Source organism: Littorina saxatilis, unplaced genomic scaffold (genome assembly GCF_037325665.1).
Source record: "Littorina saxatilis isolate snail1 unplaced genomic scaffold, US_GU_Lsax_2.0 scaffold_653, whole genome shotgun sequence".
Taxonomy (NCBI): domain Eukaryota; kingdom Metazoa; phylum Mollusca; class Gastropoda; order Littorinimorpha; family Littorinidae; genus Littorina; species Littorina saxatilis.
The window spans coordinates 13,005-40,236 of record NW_027127056.1 but is presented as its reverse complement, the minus strand read 5'-3'; the positions used below and the strand labels follow the sequence as shown (position 1 = coordinate 40,236).

General features: G+C 42.4%; 1 protein-coding gene across 1 annotated transcript in view; it reads right to left on the bottom strand.

Moving 5' to 3' along the window:
- The window catches only part of LOC138955523 (uncharacterized), a 39,174-nt gene extending 15,411 nt beyond the window's left edge, over positions 1 to 23,763 (bottom strand). The window contains exons 1-4 of the mRNA XM_070327111.1: positions 23,727 to 23,763; positions 23,046 to 23,160; positions 18,692 to 21,815; positions 16,572 to 18,388 (exon numbers count right to left, since the gene is read on the bottom strand). Coding sequence (XP_070183212.1) covers positions 16,572 to 18,388; positions 18,692 to 21,815; positions 23,046 to 23,160; positions 23,727 to 23,763 — 5,093 coding nt within the window. The remainder of the gene's footprint in view (positions 1 to 16,571; positions 18,389 to 18,691; positions 21,816 to 23,045; positions 23,161 to 23,726) is intronic.
- Positions 23,764 to 27,232: the final 3,469 nt, after the last annotated feature.

Below are 27,232 nucleotides of genomic sequence, written 5' to 3'. Positions count from 1 at the left end.
AGAATCAACAATAAACGACTGCATGGATAGCTTGATGCACGAATGCATTGCGGACATGTTTGTCTCCAACCAAGAGAAAGTTCCAAAAAATCCCTTTTGTGCTTCTTATTATACAGTGACGTCAAAGACAGCCTTTTCTGCTGTTCATACATTCAGGGGTTATGGTTACACTAAACGACGTAGTTGTAGCCATACTGCCATCCAGATTTATTTTTTCCTTGCGAGCAGTCACAGGGTGTTTGTGCTGTCTGCCAACCGTTAGATGACCCCGCCCAAGTCTGTTAAGGGACCGTTTGACCGTTATAGAACGCGTCTTTTTGATTTTTTGGCACAGTTGGAAACGGTTGATTTTTATCCCTACCATTGTTTCCAAACATTATATAGGAATGTTTTGTGAACAACGGATAACAGCCGCTACTCGCATGTGTAGCAAAAGTGAGCGTACATACTCACCCTGGTCGTACAGCCGTTGTCCGTTGCCCGTCTTTATCTGTCTGTACTGAACATTACCTTTGGATATTTCTCCAACGCTATGAAGTGAAGAAACACCAAATGTTGCAAAATGTTGTATGACCCCAAGAGCTCAAAAAAGATACTTGAGAACCTTGACCTTACCATAAGGTCAAGGTCACAGGGAGAATTAATGTGGTCTAAAAACTGCAAAATTTCACATTGTGCCAGTTTTCTGGAAAACAAATTAAAAACAGCGGGCTTAGTTTTGTATGGTATACAAGAAAAAGAAAGCCTTATCTTCTGATACCATTTTGGTTGACCTCGCTTCAATGTCAAGGTCAGAGGAGCCCTTCAAAGTTGAATTGTAGACATATTTTGATGTGAGCTTGCCCCTTTAACTTTACTATGGACGATATCTCTTACAAACTTAAACACTGAGTGGGGCGTTTGTTAGAATTTCATAGTGAGCCACATCTGGTCACATATCGTTAGGGTCAAGGTCACATTGACCCCTATGAAAAATGTGACCAAGCCGGGTAAAGAAATCCATGTGTCTTAGTAAAAAATCTTAACAAAGCAAAGCCCATGCGACTCTCATGCTTGACCTTTGTCTTAAAGTGACCTTGACCTTCAGGTGACCTTGAAGGTGAAGGTCTAACAACTGAAGCTGGCAAGGACATTGTACACTATTAGAACTGTTTTACAGATTTTTCCTACCAAATTACACATGACCTTTGGCCAAGGTCAAGATCATCAAAGGTCACACATCACAAGGCTATCAATTCAAGACATAGGAAGCATAAACATACTTATTGGCACTTTCTACAAAGAGACATTGTCACTTTTAGTGATTCAATTGCCCGTTTCAGTCACATTTCATAAGGGGCAAAGTGACCTTGACCTTGATGATATGTGACTAAATGTGGCTCAATATCAGTATATAACATGTGTCCCACACAATTATGAAGTTTGAAAGATTTTTTTCATAGTTCAGGGTCAAGGTCACTTCAAAACATGTATACAATTCAACTTTGAAGGACTCCTGTGACCTTGACATTGAAGCGAGGTCAACCAAAATGGTATCAGAAGATAAGGCTTTCTTTTTCTTGTATACCATACAAAACTAAGCCCGCTGTTTTTAATTTGTTTTCCAGAAAACTGGCACAATGTGAAATTTTGCAGTTTTTAGACCACATTCATTCTCCCTGTGACCTTGACCTTAAGGTAAGGTCAAGGTTCTCAAGTATCTTTTTTGAGCTCTTGGGGTCATACAACATTTTGCAACATTTGGTGTTTCTTCACTTCATAGCGTTGGAGAAATATCCAAAGGTAATGTTCAGTACAGACAGATAAAGACGGGCAACGGACAACGGCTGTACGACCAGGGTGAGTATGTACGCTCACTTTTGCTACACATGCGAGTAGCGGCTATTATCCGTTGTTCACAAAACATTCCTATATAATGTTTGGAAACAATGGTAGGGATAAAAATCAACCGTTTCCAACTATGCCAAAAAATCAAAAAGACGCGTTCTATAACGGTCAAACGGTCCCTTAACAGACTTGGGCGGGGTCATCTAACGGTTGGCAGACAGCACAAACACCCTGTGACTGCTCGCAAGGAAAAAATAAATCTGGATGGCAGTATGGCTACAACTACGTCGTTTAGTGTAACCATAACCCCTGAATGTATGAACAGCAGAAAAGGCTGTCTTTGACGTCACTGTATAATAAGAAGCACAAAAGGGATTTTTTGGAACTTTCTCTTGGTTGGAGACAAACATGTCCGCAATGCATTCGTGCATCAAGCTATCCATGCAGTCGTTTATTGTTGATTCTTTAGCTCCTCTATGGCAGGCGGATTTTCACTTTGTTTTCCTTCAATTTCACTGTGGGAGTTGTTCTTAACATACGTTTGTTAAGAAAATTTTGGCTGATTGTAAAACAGCTGTAATATACGGCAGTCCAGGTTGTCCTTCAACTGTAAAAATGAAATAATGCTCTTTAAAGTATCATTTACAACAGTGGTGGCTGTTTTCACAAGTATGCTACAAAAAACACGACAATACATAATACATTTAAAAGCCCTATGTTTGGTCAGTTGGTGAGATAGGTAAATGTTATTTTTGTGTGACAGTTCTGATGGTTTTCAAAGGGCTAATTCTTTGCTTTTCGACATATGCCCAACTGAAAACGCTTTAGCAACTCAAGTGCACATGACAACCATCTAAATAGACCACATGTTCGCAGAAAACACAATACTGAATATAGAGGGAAAAATAACGGCTCTTTTTAAAAGCACTTTTAGTAGTGAAGTACTTTTAGGATTGTTTGGAATTTTTTACCAGCAGACACCCTTTTACTGCTGAGTGTCTTAGTATTGTAAGATGTGTGATTTGAATGTTGGTTTAAAGGTGCCTTTGGTTTGAACACCCCTACCCCTACGAGGCAGAAATACAAAGAAATAGAAGGAAATTGAGCCTATTTGGAACCAGACTTTAGTATGTTCCCATGGGGGGATTCACGGTGCGAATGACACTGCGTCAGCTTTTTCATTTATCTTTAGTATTTTCTTCAACTTTAACTTTTAGGACCATGTATGAGGTTGTGGCAAGCTAAATACACAACACGACGACGTCTCGGAAAAATAGTAAGGATTATATAGGGAAAAACAACAGTGTCAGTTAAAGTCCGTTTTGAAGGTGTTAGTGGTTGGGGATTTTGAAAAGCATCAGACATCAGGCAGATACAATCCTTTCTGCGTGTTCTGGTGCAGAAAGAGTTTTCAGTTTATACATTGGGGTGACCAGTAGATACCATTTTACAACCATACCCCCAAACGACATTTACAGAGCCCAAAGAAGGATTTGGGTCAATTTCAAAGCCATTTTTCCGTATGAAGCGCCAACTTTATATGAAAATGTGTTTAATAAACATCAAAGGACTGAGGTTGAACTTTCTGATAAGGGACATTTTAAACCTAGTCATTGTCACTTCAACGTTGTTCTCTAATATGCCTGGACTAAAAGTATTACTCATATTTTGTTCATTTCAAAATGTGTATCAGTAAGTATAGATATGGTAGGCCTATTGATATAAATGTGATGTTAGGATATGAATTAGGGTTGAGACTTTTCAGTATTTTGTAAATGAAAATATTTAAGTGTGCTCACGCGTGATTGTATGTGTGTGTGTGCGTGTGTGTGTGTGTGCGTGTGTGTGTGTGTGTGTGCGTGTGTGTGTGCGCGCGTGTGTGTGTGTGTGTGTGTTGTTTGTGTGTGTGTGTGTGTGTGTGTATGTGTGTGTGTGTGTGTGTGTGTGCGTGTGCGTGAGTGTGTGTGTGAGTTTTTTTTCCACGTCATACCTTTCCTCTCACTTCTGTCGTCGATACAAATACATTTAGAATGTACATGTTTATATTTACATGTGCGCACGCACACATAATCTCGCACGCACACAAGTACTCTTAAAAAAACTTGAGCATCCTTGTGTGTACTGAAAGACGCTGTTACTTGTCCCGAATTCAATCCAAGGGAACTCCAGTCGACATTACAAGTTTTACAAGTCGAGTTAACAAGTCTGTCTTTCTCACAGTGCTGCCAGTGTGACGAGGACTCAGAGTGCAACACGTACCGCTGTCGATGTTATAGAAAGGGCAAAACCTGCATCAGATGTCCAGCAAAGAGGTGTAAACAACGGGTGAGTTTTAATGCCAGCGACTGTTGTGGGAGCAGCATTAGGCCGATGTAAGTGTGTGTGTGTGTGTGTGTATGTGTGTGTGTGTGTGTGTGTTTGTAATTGTGAGTGTGAGTGTGTTTGTGCGTGTGTGTATATAATTATGTGTGTGTGGGTGTGTGTGCGTGCTTGCGTGTGTGAATGTGTGTTAGTGTGTACGTGTTAGTGAGTGTGTGTGTTTCTGTGCACGCACGCATGTGTGTGTGTGTTAGTGAGTGTGTGTGTGTGTGTGTGTGTGTGTGTGTGTGTGTGTTTGAGTGTGTATGTGTGTGTGTGAGTCTGTGTGTCTTTGTGTGTGTCTATGTGTGTGTATGTGTGTGTGTGTGAGGGTGTGTGAGGGTTGGTGTGCAAAGACACACACTAAGCTTTCTTACATCCGAGGTATTTTCTTACCCGAGGACTCTTTTTTTACATCATATTTTATAAGTACATGTGATTAGGCCAAAAAAAGAGGTCTGTTTACGGTAACATAGGCCAAAAAAATAGGGTCGGTAGGTCGGGATTTTTTTTTTGTTTCCCAAAAACCATATTTTTACGTTATTTGCCCAAAAAACAAGATTTTTTTTTTTTCCCCAAATGCCAAAAAAAAGTCTAGGGTCGCGCGAAAAAAATAGGGTCGGTCGGGTTACCGTAAACAGACTATTTTTTTTTTGGCCTTTGTAGTAATTTATGTGCGTGCGAATTAATCTGTGTATTTGCATGTGTTATCGAAAGAGAGTGAATAAGAGAGAGATTGAAAGAGCGAGAGAGAGAGAGAGAGAGAGAGAGAGAGAGAGAGAGAGAGAGAGAGAGAGAGAGAGTGAGAGAGAGAGAGAGAGAGAGAGAGAGAGAGAGAGAGAGAGAGAGAGAGAGAGAGAGAGAGAGAGAGAGAGAGAGAGAGAAAGTCTGAGTCTGAATCTGAATCTGAGTCTGAATGTTTTAATGAGTAGGCCTTGGGCCCTTTTCATGGAGATGAGCACATCTCAAGCACCAGCATACAAATGCACATAGTAAACAAAAACAAGAACATCCTTCTCATTATATATAATCCTATTCCAATAATTCCGGTGTGCTTTTCACACACTTGCGCATACATGGGTGTTTGTGTTTGCGTGTGGTCATATGAATGGTGTGTGTCTGTGAGTGTATGTTTACGAGCGCGTGTATGCTTTGTAAGGGAGTATCGCCCTGTTTCGTTTACGGATTACGGATTACGAATGGAAAGCGCCTTCATGACAAATATAACAAGAGGCGAAGCCTTCAAGGCTCCCGTAAGAAATCAACAAACAGTAACATAACACAAACTCACTCACTATGTAACACACACACACACAAACACACACACACACACACACACACACGCACACACACACACACAGTTAAAACTAACGCATCATATCAACTCGCCTGGTTCTTAAAATAATTCTGACGGTCAACACAGCCAGAAATGCCAACAAAGACAAGAAAGCTGTTGCAAGGTAAGCTTACCAAACGTTACATAGCGAATCATATGATAGTGCGTAAACAGCAAACAGTAGATCTACAATCAAAGAGAGGATCGAGTCTGGAATGAAACGCGATACAGATCTAGCATTCAAAAACTGTCTTTCACGTTCAAGGAAGTTGTTGCAAAGTACTTAAGACTAGATCAACTCATTTCACTAGAGGTGACTGCCTAGCACTGTGTTTGACAGCCGTGTCTGCTGAAATAAAAAGAAATTAAAACAAAACGGATTAACAGTAGGTGACACGTTATCAGACAGTCTGTCTCTGAACTTACCGGGATACGGCTGCAAGATCGACACTGACTGCCGCGCTTTCGACAGCTCTTCCTCGCGTGGACATTGGAAACACGCTGTGCAGATCAAATTGTAGGAAATCTCCCTTTGGTATCTTCTTTATTTACTTTTCTGGAGCTTAGAAACCGAACAACATGAAATCGTCTTCCCCGGCGAATCGGCGAGGTGAGAACTGGACCACAATCCTTCGCGCGACCCCTGACCTGATCTTGACACCTGACCTGCCGTCTACATGCCAAACACGACACAAATCAGTCAACTGCTTGTACCCCTTCAAAACCCCCCACCACCCGTTTTCTTTGGATACACGCTTTAACTACACACATGCCGACACAATGTTGATCATTGCTTCAATAATTTGAAGATGGTGCTTGAAAATTAACCACGTGAAACGAGTATTTCGGTGTTTAGCCAAAAATGTTAAAGTTTCTACCACAGACATACACACATACATACATACATACGCACGCACGCACAGACAGACAAAGTTTACCATCGCATAGGCTACACTTACGTGAGCCAAAAATATGGTAAGTTTTGATTCTTTTGACCACGCACTAGATGCAAATATGATACTGGACAGGGGTCAAGGAGGGCCTGTCACTGTGTGAGAGAGAGAGAGAGAGAGAGAGAGAGAGAGAGAGAGAGAGAGAGAGAGAGAGAGAAAGAGAGAGAGAGAAAGAGAAAAAGAGAAAGAAAGAGAGAGAGAACTAAACTGAACTGAACTGAACTTTATATTACAAGGATTAAATCTGGCCTACAATCTGTCACTGAGACGCACAAATACACAATACAAAACAGAAACCGAAAAAGATGATGACAATACACGTTAATTCACTCAGTAATGAAGTGGTTTTTAACACATTTTTACAAACATTTGATTAACTTCAAGTTTTTAAAAGATGATGGCAGTGAGTTCCAAACTGATGTACCGGAACATGCAAGACTGGTCTTTAAAGGTCTATACGTGGAATTGATGGGACTAAGTTGATAGATCCATATCAATACAGAGAGATATATATAATAGAGAGAGAGAGAGAGAGACAGAGACAGAGAGAGACAGAGAGAGAGAGAGAGAGAAAAGAGAGACAAAGAGAGAGACAAAGAGAGAACGAGACAGACAGAGAGAGAGAGAGAGCGTGAGAGAGAGAGAGAGAGAGACAGAGAGAGAGAAAGAGAGAGAGAGAGAGAGAGACAAAGAGAGTGACAGAGACAGAAACAGAGACAGAGGAGGGGGGGAGAGATGATGATGGAATTTTATTTTATAAGGATAGAGGTTTAAGGCTACATCTTTTCTTACAATCACTCCTTTAATTCAAGACTAAATTCTAATGAAGGGGATAAAGCTTATACCTACCTATATAAACGTCATATACAGGTAGGTATAAACATCATCACCCCCTCCTCTTAGAATTTAGTCTTGGATGAAAGGAGAGATTGTAAGATGTGAACCTGAAAGCATGTTTATATGCATCATTGTATTTTAGTAATTTCTAGACACAGCAAAAAATGGAGTGTGTAGACGAAAACCAAAAACACTACGAACATTCATATACAGTGGAGCTTTGAAAAACCTCAAAAATGTCAGAAAATCACATCTAAACAAAAGAAGGAGTTTAAACATTGGGGTCAAATTACAGTGGTTACAAAACAGAAACTCGGGGGTCTTAACACGGGAGTTCCACTGTAATGAGACAGGACAAAGGGAAGTCGTACAAGCTTTTGCTTTCCTTGGTTACTCTTGTCGTCGTCTGTGTTTTGAGCGCGTACGTCCCTTCCTGTCTGAGATATGTTTATTAGCGCTCTGCCCCATTTGTGACCCTCCACCACGAAATGAGTCGCATGTCACCTCGCGCGGTTCTGCGCTAGGCAAAATAAAAGCCCGGGGGTCACTGGTAACAGTGTGAGGGTCACCATAGTCACAGGCTTATAACTCGAAAAGTGTTCACTCTTTTCTAAAACGGTTTTCACCACTAGATAGAGAATAAAAACTTCTTTCAGAAAATGTAAAAATATGAAAATCATGAAAAGGTGACATGCGACTCATTCCGTTGTGGAGGGTCACATTTGGTAATGGTGTTGATAATCATATTAGTCAAACTGACTGCTTGATGTTTGCATTGCACTTTTTGTTCCGTATGTAACTGTGTCAAGTGAAGAATCCCTGTTGCCATCCTCCTCACCAAAGCATGTCACGTGATCCCAGCATTTGTCTTCTTACAGTGCTGCAAGTGCAACACGGAGTCAAAGTGCAACACCAACGACGACTGTGACTGCCGATCCAGGCTGACGAGGTGCAAGGCTGGCTGCCGTGCAGAGAGATGTTCAAACAGCAAAGTTGTGAGTGTTTGGGAAACTGACAACCATTCCTTTCTTCTCTATCAGAAGACTGATGTGTTACGTCTGAAAAAAAGAGTGCGGAGATTCGGTTCTGCATTGTAGTACATGCCGAAATTGTGGTTTATTTGTGTTGATCAATTAGGTTATGGAAACGTTCCTTCCTCCCCTACAGCTTGAACATGAGCGACCTTTGTGTGGTAGCTCCTGCCATCGACACAGAGACTGAAACACGGACCGGGCGAAATAAGGCTCGTGCTTTGACAATGCTGGAATCATACTAGGAACGTGTTTCTCATGCCATGCTTGAATGCACGTTTTGAACATATTCTTTATGATGGGATACTGATGACAAACTTTCCCCTGGGGATGGAGATGCACTTAACGTTCAGTCAATGCAACAAGTTGACTAAATCAATATCTTGCTAGAGCGCTCAAAACAAATTTATTCGCTGTATTCACTCTCTCTGGATAACTTGAACATGTCAAAACCGTTGCAGAAACATAAACGTCAAAACCGTGCTTTTTCTTTTTCTTTCTCACTTTTGGCAGCCTTCCCTCTAAATTTGCCGCCTAAAACGGACTCATTTCTGTCCACAGCCAGAGCTGTTATCACACAAACACTGCTCTATATGACAGCTAAGACCGTATTTGTTACATTTTAGAAGTGTTGACCCCGTGTTTCTACTGCAAACAAAAATAAAACAAAATATCAAAGTACGTGTGTCAAAGAATTAAAAGCTAAAGGCCATTTCCATTATTTCATTACGAGGCTTGCTGAAAACAACCTATAACTAGCCCTCGAGATTTCAAAAAAATATATGAAATAGTCTTCTTTTTGTGGTAGTTGATAATTTCACTTATTTTTACTCTGTTTTTGATAAACTTCTTTAGTTTCCTGGTGTGTTTCAAATAATGCTTTCATCAACCCGAAACAGATAAATCTAAAGCATATTTTGACTTACACACTAAGTTGTATCATGTTATGTTGAAGTATAGGGGGCTTTTTACAGTGAATCGTGAAGGCCTCCTTACTGGTCCATATTGGACGCCCAAGCTCCTAATTTGGACCATTTGTGATTTTTTTTTTCTGTATTCAATTTTTAATGAATGTCTATCAATGATTATTCAATCTAATTAGGCCTAACATTTAAGGAATACTAAACACAAAATGAAACTTTTTTCGCAAGAAAACAAGCTAGTTATCAGCGTGAAACAAAAAGTGGGCCATATTATGCTTCAAAATATTCAAAGAACACGACAAGCGGACAGCTTCATCATGTTTAATCGAGGAATCGAGAGATATGGCAGACAGACACAAACCGAAAAACAGAGACTCGTTATATTGTCGTTAAGACTGAGACACAAGGCCGATACTACACTTTTGATTGAAATAATGCATGGTGCTTTCCAATTTGTGCAGACACTTGGTGTCCTTATTAACGATAGAAATACAAAATAGGTGACCTGTGACAGCCATATTTGGAGATAAGACAAGGTGGTGACCTATTTTGCTGGAGTGTACGACAGTTAAAAAGTTATTGGTAATGTGAGAATTTGTAAATCACCATTGCTTCACATACATGTATGATCTTACGCAATCACCTAGGGGTACACAATAGGTTCCCTCCGCTCTTATTGGTGAACGGAAGAGGGTACGAGTAAAATGGTACATACAACTGCTCTCCAAGTGTCGGCAGTTTCACAAATAATCTTACGCAATCTTACACAGTGGTAGCCCCCCCCCCCCCCCCCATGTTCTTCATGGCGTCTTCCAGCCTGTCTGTGTATCTGTCGGCCTTTCTTTGTCTCTCTGTGTCCATGGTTGTGACAATTACACACAAACAGAACCACACACTGGACTTGATGCGCCTATTAAAACCGTCACCGTGCATCCTGGGTCGACGACCCTGAGCCTCACAAAAGTGTCCGTATCTCTCTCTAAAAAAGGGGGGAGTTTTTGATTCAGACTCCATGTGATTCTCAAGCACCATAGAACCTTCCTATCGACCGATTTGTAAAGGATTATCTGTGGAAGCAAACAAAAAACAAGTCGCGTAAGGCGAAAATACAATATTTAGTCAAGTAGCTGCCATTTTTCAGCAAGACCGTATACTCGTAGCATCGTCAGTCCACCGCTCATGGCAAAGGCAGTGAAATTGACAAGAAGAGCGGGGTAGTAGTTGCGCTAAGAAGGATAGCACGCTTTTCTGTACCTCTCTTTGTTTTAACTTTCTGAGCGTGTTTTTAATCCAAACATATCATATCTATATGTTTTTGGAATCAGGAACCGACAAGGAATAAGATGAAAGTGTTTTTAAATTAATTTGGACAATTTAATTTTGATAATAATTTTTATATATTTAATTTTCAGAGCTTGTTTTTAATCCGAATATAACATATTTATATGTTTTTGGAATCAGCAAATGATGGAGAATAAGATAAACGTAAATTTGGATCGTTTTATAAATTTTTATTTTTTTTTTACAATTTTCCGATTTTTAATGACCAAAGTCATTAATTAATTTTTAAGCCACCAAGCTGAAATGCAATACCGAACCCCGGGCTTCGTCGAAGATTACTTGACCAAAATTTGAACCAATTTGGTTGAAAAATGAGGGCGTGACAGTGCCGCCTCAACTTTCACGAAAAGCCGGATATGACGTCATCAAAGACATTTATCAAAAAAATGAAAAAAATGTTCGGGGATTTCATACCCAGGAACTCTCATGTCAAATTTCATGAATCGCTCTACACACACACACACACACACACACACACACGCACGCACACACGCACACACGCACGCACATACACCACGACCCTCGTTTCGATTCCCCCTCGATGTTAAAATATTTAGTCAAAACTTGACTAAATATAATGACGTCATTTGAACTTCACAGTCCGGATGTTGTGGATCGTGGACGACCCATATGGAAATAAAGAAGGCATTTTACGGTGTTTATCCCTATCAGGGGTGGGACTCTCTTGTGATGAAAAAAGAGGAAATCCCTTTTTTTCTAGGGAGGTTCGGGGGCATGCTCCCCCGAATTTTTCTTTGGTACATTAAAATCTGTGCAATCTGGTGCATTCTGAGACTAAAATTCAACTCGTTTGGATCAGGTGAATAAGACATTCTCCTCACTCCCCCGCCCCCAAAAAACCAACCCCAACCAAACAAACAAAAAACGTTCACACAACAATGGTAACATTGTAATGGTGCATACTAACGTAATGAACCATGTATCCATAATCCAATACTGGAAATAGTATAATCCAAATGACGCCCAAATGCATTGAAGCTCAAAATGACTATTAGTTATCAGGAGTTTTCAGTCAGCACAATTTAACTCTCAAGCCTCCAGTGTTCTGTTCCATCTTCACTTCTCTCCATATCATTCAGTCAAGAAGTTATAGATACTGTGATGAAATGGGACGCGAAAAAATAGCAGAATTCCTAAGTTGTGTCCGCGGAAAACCGCGGATTCGCGAAAAAGTCCCACCCCTGCCTATTCAGATGGCGTGGGTCGTGTACGACCCACACGCTGCAAAGAGGCGGTAAAGAGTTTATTCCTATTCGGATGGCGTGGGTTGTGACCCATACTTTCTATGTTGAATCCTTTTTTTTTTTTTTTAGAAAGTATGGGACGTACACGACCCGCATCATGCTGTACTGTGTAGTCCAAAGCGTGATCCGGTAAACGTTAACCCGGTGAACAAATCTGAGTGAAAAACAGAGCATGCAGACTTAAGATAAATATGGCGACCAAAGGGAGTATGGAGAGTTTACCATTTCCTGTTATACCGAAGAATGCTGTTGGTCGTACATGCTCTCACAAAAAGACATATATAGCAATAACTGAGCGCTGGAGCAACCGAAACAGATACTTTAAAGCAGCGGCCCCTGAGTTGTGGCTTCAGTAACACAACAAAGACAAGAGGCAAAGCCTTCAAGGCTCACATATGTGAAACTATATGAGATTTTTAAACTTTGGAATTCTGATGCAATACACGTAATGCATAACATCTTAACGCACACACTCACACTACATACTCGCATCACATATATTACAACACACATATGCACACTTTCAGTTTCAGAATTTATTCAATTACCTCCTGTCAACTTCAGGAAATATTTTAAAGTATGCAGACTGGACACAATGACTTCATGCACAATATCAAATTGAGTGGTTTTCATCAACAGAGTTTTCGTGGGATCCCCCCTCCCCCCCCGACCCTCCCCCTCCCCCCAAAAAAGTATTAAAAATGTAGAAAAATTAACAAATATTAACAGTGAAAGCACTCAAGTGGGGCCTGCGGTAACACTGGCATGATCATATTTTACATACAAACAGAAACACAAAACAAAGTCATGATCACACAACCACACATTGGCACACATAATAGTATAACAGCAAGGTACCTGTGAAAAGGACACCTGAACTAGCCCTATATTGCAAGTGGCCTTTTGCAAGGTAAATGTTTGTCAAGATCAAAGGGACTACAGAAATTGTTGTTTGATGGGAAGTGTCCTTTCATCAGAGGGGCCTCACATCGCAGGTACCATGTAGTGGCTCAAACACACACACACTCACACACACGTACACACACACACACACACACACACACAACACACACACACACACACACACACACACACACACACACACACACACACACACACACACACACACACACACATTTATGTGAAAACAATGGATTCCCCTTTTGAAAAATTAAAGGGGATGGGGATGTGGAGGGGGGGGGGGGATCACAAAATGGGGGTTAATTTACAGAACAAGTCAGAAGATAAGAAATTTTTTTCTGAGATGACATGGGATTGTGAAGAGGTCTAAATCAGGTGGTCTTAAAAAAGGGGCGGTTCCAATGCAGTGGCCTTTTAAGAGGAAGCTGAGACAAAATGTCTAGTACAGTGGACCCCCCTTCTGAGACACCCACAAACATGAGAAAATCAGGTCTTAAAATGAAGCAAGTAAAAATGGGGGTAATTGTACAGAGGATATGAACAGAAAGTCTGAAAAAACAAGGTATTTGGAGGTCTCACAAAGGGAGTTCTACTGTACCATGACTTGTAGTTGTACCGTTACCACTCTGTGGAAGTAGTATAACAGAATACCATGACATTGTGCAATCTACAGTCAACCAGCCCAGTGTTCAATTAAAGGCACATTCCTCCTTGTGAAATCATCTCACAATGTCAGTCAAATCTAGCAAGGCTGTTACTTGTATGTGGTAAGAACATACTTTGAATTTGTTAATTGCCAACATTCAAAATACTGACTGCTTGCTAAATCCAAAAGTCACTTTTACAAAACAAAGCTTTGTCATGTCTGAAAGTGAGACGGTGAGCCAAACATTTTTTATAAGAAATGTGCCTTTAAAATGATGGTTCATTCTTGAAAAGTCATAAAAAAGTCAAATATGGGAATCATTACACAAGAATCACACTCATTTGATCTTTTTCTAAAGACTCTTCCACACATGATACATTGCAGTGTTTTAGTGATGTGTAGTTCCTAGGCCTTGGTCTGTTTTCTATCACGTACACATACAGTGGAACACCCCTTTTAAGACTCCCTCCCTTTTAATAATCTGTTTTCTGACTTTCTGTTCATAACCTGTGTAAAGTTACCCCCAGTTTAAGACTCCCTCCTTCTAAGACCTCATTTTTTCCATTTTTGGGAGATATTACAAGGTGGGTTCAACTCACTTTTGAATCCAGGTCTAACTGACCTTTTCTTTTCTGTGTCTGGGAACAACCTGAATTTGAATGGGTTGGGTCTACCAGAATAATGAATGATTTGCCAGCACTGAAAATAATATTTTGATTAAATTTTGAAGGACGTTGGCAACTGACAAACCGCGAACTGGTGAATTATCTCCCCTAGACAGTGCCTGGTAAATTGCACACCATCTTTAGCCCTGGATCATGATCACAGGCAATGTTGAATACATTTTGAGAGGAGTTGCCAACTGAAAAACCGCTAAGTTAAGAATTACCTCCCCTTGGCAGTGCCCAAGGACGTATCACCTTAACTTACAAAATAGATGAACTGATTTAAGTGATTCAAACTTCTAATTTTTGACAACAGAATGACAATACAGATATTGATTTGAAAACATGATACATATAGTGGGGAAAGGAAAGAAGATCATGTTATCCATGGGGTGATTTGTCCATGATCCAAGCCTTCACACCCAGAAGTCTCTCTGATGTGTCACTTGTCCTGTGGGTTACCAGCTCCACATGCAGGGAAGAATATGAAAGATTACACGGAATAGCCTTGAATTTCATCATCGTTTTCCTCACGCACAGTGTTAGGGTCAATGATAGCACAACACTTCATGCAGCATACCACAGTCCTCTCTAAATGATTCAGAAATGTCACCAATTTTGTTTGAGAGTACACTATCCGACATGTTTGGAAACCAGAGAATGGCAATGTCCACAAGGATGGAGCCTCAGCTCCAGGAGAAAATGAAGACATTTCTGTAGCAGCTGCTGTTGTTACTACTTCAGTTGTGTTGTCAGTCCAGGATTATGCCCAGCTACTTGTAGTTGTACTTCTGAACCACGCAGGCTTGCCTGGCACTGATAAGCAGTGGGTCATGAGGGGTGGGTGGGGGTGTCGAGTGTCCTGCAATTTATTCCACCCCTGCTCTGTGCTTGCTGTCATCACTCGCCACCATGTCGTCATATCCTCAGATCTGTAACCAATAGCAGACATGCATATATAGCTGATAAAATTGTTTTCAAGTTCTTCTTCTTTAATCTTGAAACTGAGTTTTGTCAGGCTTCTAGCCATTCAAACTGTTCAGCATGGGAAACCCTGAAAATGTGCAAAACGCGCCAACTGACTTAGTTTGATGGTCAGACACCACCGACTGTTCAGTATGGGAGACCCTACCAGGCACCCTGCACATTAGCTGACTTAGCTTGATGGATTATGGAAGCACGCAAGCCACCCCACCACAACACGGTATCAGTTTCTGGGGGCAGTTACTTACCTCACATAAGTGACATGACTTTATTGTTCAAATGTATTGTCATAGTACAATTATACCACTTGACAATACCTGGAGACAACTTGACTATGATATTCAATTAATCAATTTTAAAAACAAAGCAAACACCTTAAACTTATGCGAAATTGACAGTTATAATACTCACTAGCCTAAAATTACAATTACTAAACAGACCACTGATGAAGCAACAACATGAAGCAAAATGTATCAACATATTTTATTTCCAAATCACACACTCAGCATACAGCAAAGCTATTTCGACGCTCCTTTTGTGTCCTGTGGGATCTGTACAGTTAGTCACTTGCAAGGACATGAACATTCATTTGAGTGTTATGATGAAAATACATCAAGCACAATGAACTATAAGCTCATCCAGGCATGTTGTGTGTTACTACTGTTACACCCCACAAACATCTGCAATACACTAATAAAGTTAGTGTACATTAAAGGAGACACGAAGCATAAAGTCAAGTAAACATGATGATCCTCCAGATTCAGGGAGACTGTTGAAGATGATATCAAGCACTGACCTGTGGAGAAAACTTGATTATGACATCCATTCAATCAATAAATAAACAACAAACTACAACCAGAAAAGGATTTCATTTTCATTTTCATTTTCATTTTCATTACTTTATTGTCCCATCGCTGGGAAATTCGGGTCGCTTCCTCCCAGTGGAAAGCTAGCAGCAACGGTGTCGCGCTACCCAGGTGTCTGCGTGTTTAGGTGTATTCAGCCACCTGCACTTATGGCAGAATGACCAAGGTCTTTTACGTGCCATTGTGATGACACGGGGGTGGGACATGGCTTCCGTCTCTGGGTCTGCACATAAAGTTGACCCGTGTCCGTCCCGGCCCGAATTCGAACCTGCGACCTTCCGATCACAAGTCCAGTGCTCTACCAACTGAGCTACCGGGCCCTAAATTAAATTAAAAGCAAAAACAAGGAGTCAAATGTGTTCTGCTACTGATTCTTTATTTCCATTGCATTAATTTAAAATAAAACATGACAAATCTTATGCTCCTGTACATAACTTCAGATTTAGCGCCAATTAAAACACCAGACACAGAATCTAATTAACGCATCCACACCTAGTTGTGTCACTGTCATGGCTTGCATATCAAATTCTGCAACAAACAGAATATTAAGTGTGTCAATCTCTCAAAAATTCCATTTACAATGAAATTGACACCCAGCAGGGTTTGTGGTCCGAGTACCAGGATTCAAGTACACCTCCTAGTATTGCAGACTCAGGGAGATTGGTGAAGATCAGATCCAATACTGAGCCATAGTCTGTTGTGGGTTCAGTAATGAGCTGACGCAGACTGAATTCCTGACACAGCTGTTTGAGTGGTTTTGACAGTCTGTCAGAGGCATCACTGTTGAAGTCTCCTCCCATCACAACATAGGGGTGACTTGCTAATACCCTGTGAAGAATGGTCTCAAGTTCAGTACGCAGTGCGCTGGTTTTCACACCCGGAGGACAGTACACTCCCACTACACTCAGCCCTGCAATTCTGCTGCTGGCGTCAAGCACTGTAACTTCTATGCTGTGATTACAACTTCGGCTTGTAGCTGTGTTGGAGGTAGACAGCAGACTGTCATCACGGATGTACACTATCGTGCCAGCATGTGGACGGTGAGTCTTGGTTGGGGCAGGGTTTCTGTCAAGAACTTTGAATTCAGGGAGACTGTAGTGCTGTGGTTCATCTTGTTTGTGTTCCCAGCTTTCAAATATGACCAACATTTCAGCTCGTAACAGATTTCTTTCAAGACGGAGATCTTCCATGTGCTTGTGAAGAGAGCGACTGTTGTGAAAACCTATCAGAAATCCAATGCTGGCAATCTGCTGTAGGTCGCTCACACACCACTCAATGGGCTTCTTCCGCAATCGTTCCATCTCGGTCTTGACATCAGGTGACACTCTGATTTTGTTTGGGTCAAAATCAAGAAGATGGAGGCCGCCCAGAGTTTTGGCTCTGCTGAGTGCCACATACACTAGATGGTGTTGTACCATACCCTGGAAAGACACCGCAACTTGCTCAAGAGTTGAACCCTGTGACTTGTGTACTGTGATAGCAGAGCAAGCTGTCAACGGAAACTGTTTACGAAGCACTGCAACATTTTCTCGTTTTCCAACACGAAACTGTTTGACGGCATGAAAGATGGGAGTCCATGTGGAGCTGATGGCCGGTGTGTAGAGTTGTTTATTTTGGTGGCGGGTCTTTTCACCAACACTCTCTTCATCAAACTCTATCCAGACAACGGACACATGTTCTGGCTTCTCACTGCCTTTGTGTCCAACCTGTCGTAAGGTGCCAGAAGCTCCATTCGTCAGACCATCACTGATGTCAACATTGTGCACCAACATGAATCTACCGCCCACTTTGAGAGTCAAGTGTGATGTAAGACTCTGCGTTTGCTGCACTGTCATATCACGAGCTTTGTGAAGTATCTCGGTTTTCAGTGCAACGCTGATGTCGCCCATCACACTGTCCTTGGCTTCCAGCAGAATCTCCGTAGACTGGAGAAGGGCAAGACTTCTGGTGTTTTGCTCAGTGACCAGACGACGGCTGGTGAACAGGTGAAGCATGTTGTCCGGGATACTGGATTTGACAACACGGGACTTGATGAGGCTTGCATCTTCTTTGGTGTGGCTTCCCTCCCTGATCCTGTTTAGAGCTTCAGCAAAGGTTTTGTCATCTTTCTGCCGCATCACCTGGGTCAACTCAAACATCTGGAACAGCTCCTGCCAGACAATTGGTGCTAGTGCTTCATATGGTCCACGACTTGGCTGAAATACCCAGCGATCCATGACTGGTCTCAGCTGGAATAGATCACCAACAGCAAGGACACTGACACCACCAAAGGGCTTGCTGCAACCCATCACTTGTTGCAGACGCTGACTGACAAAACCCAACATGTTGGCACCAACCATGGAAATTTCATCAATGATCACCAATCGCAATTCTGCTAGAGTTGACCGAAGTGTGTTCAAGCGACTGGCGTCAAGTTTCACGTAATCACTGAGACTCTGGTTTGCAGGGAGGCAGAAGGCTGTGTGTAGTGTCACACCTCTGATGTTATAGGCAGCCTTGCCTGTTGGAGCGGCAAGAAGTACCCGAAGGCAATCCGGATTGTCTCCAGGGCGACTGCTTAGGTAACGGACAAGAGCATGGTAAATAGCCAGAACACAACGACTCTTTCCCACACCTGCACCTCCAGAGAGAAAACAGTAGAAGGGTTCGCATGCAGATAGACTGCCACTACACTTTGTCTTCATCCAGTGCAGTATGTGATAGAAGAACGTTTGCTGACTGCAATTCAGTGATCTTACCATTGCATCAAATTCTTCATTTGGTATCCTGTTCACTATACGGTCATGGGTTATGTCAGATGTTGCGTGACAACCCAGGTCAAGACCAATGTCATACTGTCGGTGCTGTTCAGAGTCTGGTTGGAACGCTGCATTGATGGTACTCTCTGTGTTGTATTTCTCGTGGCGGCTCTCCATGTCTTGTGCTTGTGGAGCCACCCCATCCCATGCTTCCTCATCAATGCCATCCTTCTGCACCTGTTCCACAGCCTGGTCCACAGCAGTAGCATTGGTCTCAAACTTGCTGCTGACTTCAAACACTGTTTCTTTCATCTGTTCAAATCTCTCATGGTATGTCCCACACCCACCAATGATATCCTTGTCCTCGTTTCGCCATGGGATATACAACATCAGCTTCTCTCTGTAGTGGTTTTCTGAGTCAGACTCCAGAGAAAAGCGAACACAACGCAGAACTTTTGGTTTTCTCCGGTGGTGCAAGACTTTGCCATCAGGAAGTTTGTACAGGTGACCAGAAGAAGAGTCATTGTTCCAGATGTTGTCGGTTGCATCCTCCTCATATTCACCTTCAGGGAGGAAATCCTGTTCCTTCTTTTTCGTGTTCTTACCTGTTCTGCTGTTTGATCCTGCCTTTCTCATGTCGTACGAAGTAGCAAAGTCTGCAAGACAGATGTTTTCCAACTCCTTTGGTCTTTCAGAGTACCTGTCGATCAGGCTTGTGAGAGTCACATCTGTGTCCTCATCTTTCATTGCTTCAAGCATGGTGGAATTCTTGAGCAGACCAACTCGCTGGCAGGGGGGTGATGTGTTGACAAAAATCACATCCCTTGTGCATCGGGTCAAAGGCAGCTGCATCAGGAGGTAGACAGCTTCCTGAGCAGACACTTCGCAGTGGTTCAAAAACTTGTTCGCAATGTGTCTGACTTTTTGTTTGACACTCTGGTTGCCACGTTTTGCCTCATCATCAGCGTGTTTTAGAAGATCGCTCATGCCACGCTGGCTCTTGCTGATGTATGTCACAATGTACATTCCACAGGCATACTCATCGAGGACAAATTGCACATCTGTGTTGGCCATCCACACCTGAGCGAGAATATCATTTCTGCTGTTCATGCGTGTCGCTGATGGTTCGCGTCGCAAAAAGATCTTGGTGCTGTCAAGGTCAGAACGAAGTGCAAGGATGTACTGATTCTCATCAATGCCGACTCGTGCCAGAAATTCTTCAAAAGAAATGTTCTCACCCAGTTTCAACTGGCTAAGTTCTCTTTTGATGGTTCTCAAGTTTTCTGTGATGCCAGAATTCTCCTTTGCTTCAGACTGAGTCAGTGGACGGAGCATCATAGTTTTTGACATGGGAGGGAGAGGAAAACCAAACCTGCACACGTGTTTTCCACCTTTCTTGCATGACTTGGAATGCTTGTGTTCATGCAGGCTCGAAACGTCCTTCAACTCACCCTCTTCATGCCTCTGACATGTCAAGTGTTTATCAAGAAATGCCACCACATCTTCGTCAGAGTCTGTATCAGCCTTTGGTGCATCTTCAACCCAGATCATACAGTGAATGTGAGGGGACCCCCGCTGCTGAAATTCTACTCTGAAAAAGTGGTCCGTCACTTTTCCAAGAGGCTGCAGATCACTCAGGATGACTTTTCTGAACAAGACCTGAACTCTGTAGTCAAAGTGACGAGCGCAAGTCACAGGATCTTTTTGTATAAGCTGCGACTTCTCCTGCCAGGTCAGGTTCGCAAGGTCATCATCAGTGGGGTCTACACTGTGCTCCATGCGGTAGAGGACACGGAGAAGATCAAGCCACCTTGTTTCAGCAGCAGAAAATGTAGCAAAGAAAGTTGGTCTACCAAGCTGCCTAATCATAGCAAAGAGATCCTTCTGTTTCGCTTGCCAGTACGGGGGAGAGGATCGCAGTGTTTTGAGGACACGATACCCTTGATCCTGGCGCAGAAGATCTTCAATGGCACCATCTTTCCTCAACTGCCCTGCAGTATGGCCTGTCTTTGCTCCTTTCACTTTCCGAAGTGCTGTTGTGGCTAAATCTCGAATCTGTAACATCTGTAGCTTCTTCAACTTGAAAAAGATGTTTGCAATGGAGTGGGCAGCACGCCGGTCAGCACTTCTTAGCTCAGCCTTGCAGATCTTACTGTAGGTGAGGGGCTTCATTCGATCACTGTTATCAACACGTCGTTGGCCGCAAAATATGGTTGGAAAGGATTTCTCCTCACAATCTTTGTCCATGAACAGACCAAGTGGATGTTTGCCTTCACCTGGTGCTATGTTCAGTGCCGCCTGGCCATCAGTTGTAAAGTCGTTGGGGTGGAGAAGGGTGTCACGACAGCCACCTCCCATTTCTGCCTCTTGACTGGTTTCGACCCATTCTTTGTCTTCATCATCTTCCCCAGTGTCATCTTTGTCATTAGCAGCTATGTTTTCCTCCGGCCACTCCTGAAACAAATCTGCATACTCTTCTGGCAGATTACCATCTTGGTCTTGTTCTGGTTTCTTGTCTTTCACTGTGCCAGAAGCTTGATCAGTTACCAAGTGCTCAGGGCCTTGTGACGGTACATTAGAACATTGCTTCACAGCATCACATTCAGGTTGTTTGCCTTTGTCACATGAGTGAGCATGGTTGGTATTCTCACTTTGGATACAACTATCATCATCTGCACTGTTGATTCTGAACTCTACCGACTCTGCTCCCTCCCACTCTGGCTTGAACCAAGAAGGATCAAGCTTAATGCCCTCTTCTCTGAACAGGACACTGTTCCCAATCAACCACTCCGCAGCAGCAAAGATCTTCCCAGGCCTCACATTTTCAAAGTGGTAGGAGGACTTGTAGCGCAAGCGTCTCTTCAACTTCAAGGCAATTGTCTCTGTCTCTTCGAATCGCCTAGGTAATGAAGTCACCATAGCTGGCACATCCACGGGCACATTTACTACATTTCCTCTAATACCAAACTGATGGTCGCAGCCAAGCTCTCGCATCTGCATGAAAGGAATGCGTGGTGAAATACACCGTTCCTCCAGGGCTGTCAGACCTTTGAGTGGAGGAGGAATTGCCGGGAATCCAAGACCATTTCTCACAGCTAAATTGGGCAGCACAGTTTTGCTCAAACTGGAGAGACATGTGGAACATATCCACTCAGTGTCTTGGAAGCTTTTTGTTCCTAACAGAACCTGCTCTATAATGGAAGACTTAACACCCTTGTTCTGGAGAGATGTAGCAGAGGGAGCAACACTCACTGAGTGTTTGTAGAAGAGACCATTACAGCATGTACATATGAATGAAGGTCCGTGACTAACATTGGACTGAAAGACCTTCTTGATGTCATCGACCGTCAAGCAACCGCTTTTTGTGGTCAGTTTGTCTCTTGCTGCTCGCACCTTAGCTTGATAAGCTTCTCTGTGTCTGTATAAAGGACAACGCCTTCTCTTCACTTTCCTCAATCTGTCACTCTCCGATTCCTTTCGCCTGTAGTTTCTATTCTGTCTTTGTTCTGCTTTCCTTTGCCTGTCTTTTAGGGCCTCTTTCTCTCTGTACTCTTCACTACCTCTCTTTGTTGCCATTCTCTGTCTGGTTCTACCTGCTTCTTTCTGACTGTAATCCCTATTGCCTCTCTTTGTTGTCATTCTCTGTCTGGTTCTACCTGCTTCTTTCTGGCTGTACTCTTTAGTGGCTCTCTGTTTGGCTATTCTAAGTCTGTTTCTTTCTGCTTCTTTCTGGCTATACTCTTTAGTGGCTCTCTGTTTGGCTATTCTAAGTCTGTTTCTTTCTGCTTCTTTCTGGCTATACTCTTTAGTGGCTCTCTGTTTGACTATTCTAAGTCTGTTTCTTTCTGCTTCTTTCTGGCTATACTCTTTAGTGGCTCTCTGTTTGACTATTCTAAGTCGGTTTCTTTCTGCTTCTTTCTGGCTATACTCTTTAGTGGCTCTCTGTTTGACTATTCTAAGTCGGTTTCTTTCTGCTTCTTTCTGGCTATACTCTTTAGTGGCTCTCTGTTTGACTATTCTAAGTCTGTTTCTTTCTGCTTCTTTCTGGCTATACTCTTTAGTGGCTCTCTGTTTGACTATTCTAAGTCTGTTTCTTTCTGCTTCTTTCTGGCTATACTCTTTAGTGGCTCTCTGTTTGGCTATTCTAAGTCTGTTTCTTTCTGCTTCTTTCTGGCTATACTCTTTAGTGGCTCTCTGTTTTGCCATTCTAAGTCGGTTTCTTTCTGCTTCTTGTTCTCTGAACTCTCCACTGCATCTTCTCTTTGCGATTCTTTCTTTGCCTAGGTGTGCTTCCTTGTGCCTATATGCCTGCCTAAGTCTCCTCTCACCTTTTCTCAACCTATTTTCAGCTGACTCTTTCTGCTTGTACTCTTGGTTTTGACGCAGTTTCTGCATTGTATTTCTGCGGTTCACAAGTGTCACTGTTGTATGAGATACGAGTGGCTTCTCAGCACCTTCACACTCTGCTGCTGCAAGCACAGGTACATTAACTTGTTGATGTTGGCATGACAGCACTGGTCCGTCAGATGGAAGATGGACGTCAGTCACAATTTCATAATGGGTATTGTTGAGGTGGTTGATGTAAATGCACTGTGAACTCACATGGGTCTGTGGAGCAATCAGTGTTGGATCATGTGTGTGCCAGGCACTCTGCCCGACTACATTGCGATAAACACAGATTCTGGTGTTGAGCATGAGGGCTGCACTGTAAATCTCCACTTCTGTTGCCCACGTCCCTGAATTCCGCATGCCCGACCTGGTCAGATAGGACGCGGCTGTCAGCCCTTGTTGTTGCAGGAGAACATGCTCAATTCGATATGTGTGTGCAGACTGTGTCATGAAATGGCAGACTGCAGCTCGAAGTTGGAGATGGTACTCTTCACACCCAGTCACGGCAAAGCTCAGGCAGCGGAAAAAACAATTACCATCTCCACCAACCCTTTTAAAATTGTTTGGTGCTCCAGCCGGAAGCACCTGATCTGACGAAGGCAGTGCAAGCTTCAAAGGCAAAGTGAACTGGCGACATTTGTCTAACTGCCACTGGCAGTGTACAGGGTTGAATGTGATACCATGTTGCTCAATAGCTTTAACCTGAATACCCTGTGAATCTGAACAATTGTGTGACTGAAGGCGCTGGAATGATGAAAACACTTTGCCACAAGAAGTACACTTAGAGCATTTATGTTTCAATAGCCTAACACGGCTACTGAACAATTTCTGGCAGTCTACACACTGCACAACCGAGTCCATTCTGAGGAGCAAATATTCCAAGTAAAAAAAAAGCAGAAAAATCGGGCAGCACCCCCCTTACTGTAAACTACTTTCAGAACCGAGACAAAATATTTTAAGTACCAAAATCGCACAAAAAATCGGGCAGCACCCTCGGGCCTGGAAACCACTTTCAGAACAGACGGAAAATATTCTAAGTACCAAAATCGCACAAAAAATTGGGCAGCACCCCCGGGCCTGGAAACTACTTTCAGAACCGAGACGAAAAATATTCTAAGTACATGTACCAAAATAGCACAAAAAATCGGGCAGCACCCCCGGGCCTGGAAATCACTTTCAGAACAGAGACGGAAAATATTCTAAGTACATGTACCAAAATCGCACAAAAAATCGGGCAGCACCCCCGGGCCTGGAAACAACTTTCACAACAGACAAAAACTATTCCAAGTTCCAAAAACGCAGAAAAAGCGGGCAGCACCCCTGGGCCTGGAAACTACTTTCAGAACCGAGACAAAATATTTTAAGTACCAAAATCGCACAAAATCGGGCAGCACCGCCGGGCCTGGAAACTACTTTCAGAACCGAGACAAAAAATATTCTAAATTCCAAAAACGCAGAAAAATCGGCTTACAATGCTAGGCCCTTGCCTGGAAACCACTTTCAGAACAGAGACGGAAAATATTCTGAGTACCAAAATCGCACAAAAAATCGGGCAGCACCCCCGGGCCTGGAAACTACTTTCAGAACAGAGACAAAAAATATTCTAAGTTCCAAAATAGCACAAAAATCGGCAGGACTCTTTCAGATCCGAGATGAAAAATATTCCTAGTTCCAAAATCGCAGAAAAATCGGGCGGCACCCCTAGGCCTGGAAATCACTTTCAGAACAGAGACGGAAAATATTCTAAGTACATGTACCAAAATCGCACAAAAAATCGGGCAGCACCCTCGGGCCTGGAAACAACTTTCACAACAGACAAAAACTATTCCAAGTTCCAAAAACGCAGAAAAAGCGGGCAGCACCCCTGGGCCTGGAAACTACTTTCAGAACAGACAGAAAATATTCTAAGTTCCAAAATCGCACAAAATCGGGCAGCACCGCCGGGCCTGGAAACTACTTTCAGAACCGAGACAAAAAATATTCTAAATTCCAAAAACGCAGAAAAATCGGCTTACAATGCTAGGCCCTTGCCTGGAAACCACTTTCAGAACAGAGACGGAAAATATTCTGAGTACCAAAATCGCACAAAAAATCGGGCAGCACCCCCGGGCCTGGAAACTACTTTCAGAACAGAGACAAAAAATATTCTAAGTTCCAAAATAGCACAAAAATCGGCAGGACTCTTTCAGATCCGAGATGAAAAATATTCCTAGTTCCAAAATCGCAGAAAAATCGGGCGGCACCCCTAGGCCTGGAAACTACTTTTAGAACAGAGACTATAAAAATATTTAAGTTCTAAAATCGCAGAATAATCGGGCAGGACCCTAAGGCCTTGAAATTACTTTCAGAACAGAGACGAAAAATTATTCAAGTTCTAAAATCGCACAAAAATCAGGCAAAACTCTTAGGCCTGTAAACTACTTTCAAAACCTAGACGAAAAATATTTTAATGATGTCTGAAAAGTTAGAATATTAGTAATAGTATAAAGGTAGGTACTCACAAAGATGTTGCTCGTGCAGAAATCCAAAAATATGCTGAAGATCAAACTGTCAGGCTCATGATTGTCCAGGTGGCAGAAATCGAAGAGGATGATGATGCGCTGAAAATAAAAATGTAATTGTACTTTAAACTTGGTCAGGTTTGTCTGAGCGCAGGAGATGACTGTCTTTTTGTCTGAAATCGCATTCAATCTGATGTTCAAAAGAAACAATGGTTAAGCATAAACTGACAATGCAATGATGCACTGAAGTTGCGTGAAGCAATATAAAAACATTCAGTTTGCAGTCACGCTAGTTCATTTTCAGAACCACTAGCCAACTAGTGCAAATTGATTTTGACTTTCAGGGCTGCATAAACTACATTGCCAAGCACTACAAACCGTCCTAACCCAAAAGTATGGAAACAAAGTCTTATCTGACCAATGCATGTACTAACAGTTAATTTATTAACTTGATAATTAAGTAGAAGTGCAATGCCAAGGCATATCCCCCCCCCCCACGAAGGACAAATCGCCCCTTTCTCTCACACAAACACCCCACACACACACGCTCAAACCACGTCACACACAAACTCACTCACACACACATCATCCATGCACACAATGTATTATTTATAAGCAGGGGTTCTGCAAATAATCAGTTTCAAGTTTGACAATGTGGCCTTTCTTTACAAGAAACGACGCTTCGGATCAATAGTAGGTATCAATAACATCGATCACACTCAGAACAGCAAATATTCCAAGTTAAAAAAAAGCAGAAAAATCGGGCAGCACCCCCCTGACTGGAAACTACTTTCAGAACCGAGACAAAATATTTTAAGTACCAAAATCGCACAAAAAATCGGGCAGCACCCTCGGGCCTGGAAACCACTTTCAGAACAGAGACGGAAAATATTCTAAGTACCAAAATCGCACAAAAAATTGGGCAGCACCCCCGGGCCTGGAAACTACTTTCAGAACCGAGACGAAAAATATTCTAAGTACATGTACCAAAATCGCACAAAAAATCGGGCAGCACCCCCGGGCCTGGAAATCACTTTCAGAACAGAGACGGAAAATATTCTAAGTACATGTACCAAAATCGCACAAAAAATCGGGCAGCCTGGAAACAACTTTCACAACAGACAAAAACTATTCCAAGTTCCAAAAACGCAGAAAAAGCAGGCAGCACCCCTGGGCCTGGAAACTACTTTCAGAACAGACAGAAAATATTCTAAGTTCCAAAATCGCACAAAATCGGGCAGCACCGCCGGGCCTGGAAACTACTTTCAGAACCGAGACAAAAAATATTCTAAATTCCAAAAAACGCAGAAAAATCGGCTTACAATGCTAGGCCCTTGCCTGGAAACCACTTTCAGAACAGACAGAAAATATTCTAAGTTCCAAAATCGCACAAAATCGGGCAGCACCGCCGGGCCTGGAAACTACTTTCAGAACCGAGACAAAAAATATTCTAAATTCCAAAAACGCAGAAAAATCGGCTTACAATGCTAGGCCCTTGCCTGGAAACCACTTTCAGAACAGATACGGAAAATATTCTGAGTACCAAAATCGCACAAAAAATCGGGCAGCACCCCCGGGCCTGGAAATCACTTTCAGAACAGAGACGAAAAATATTCTAAGTTCCAAAATAGCACAAAAATCGGCAGGACTC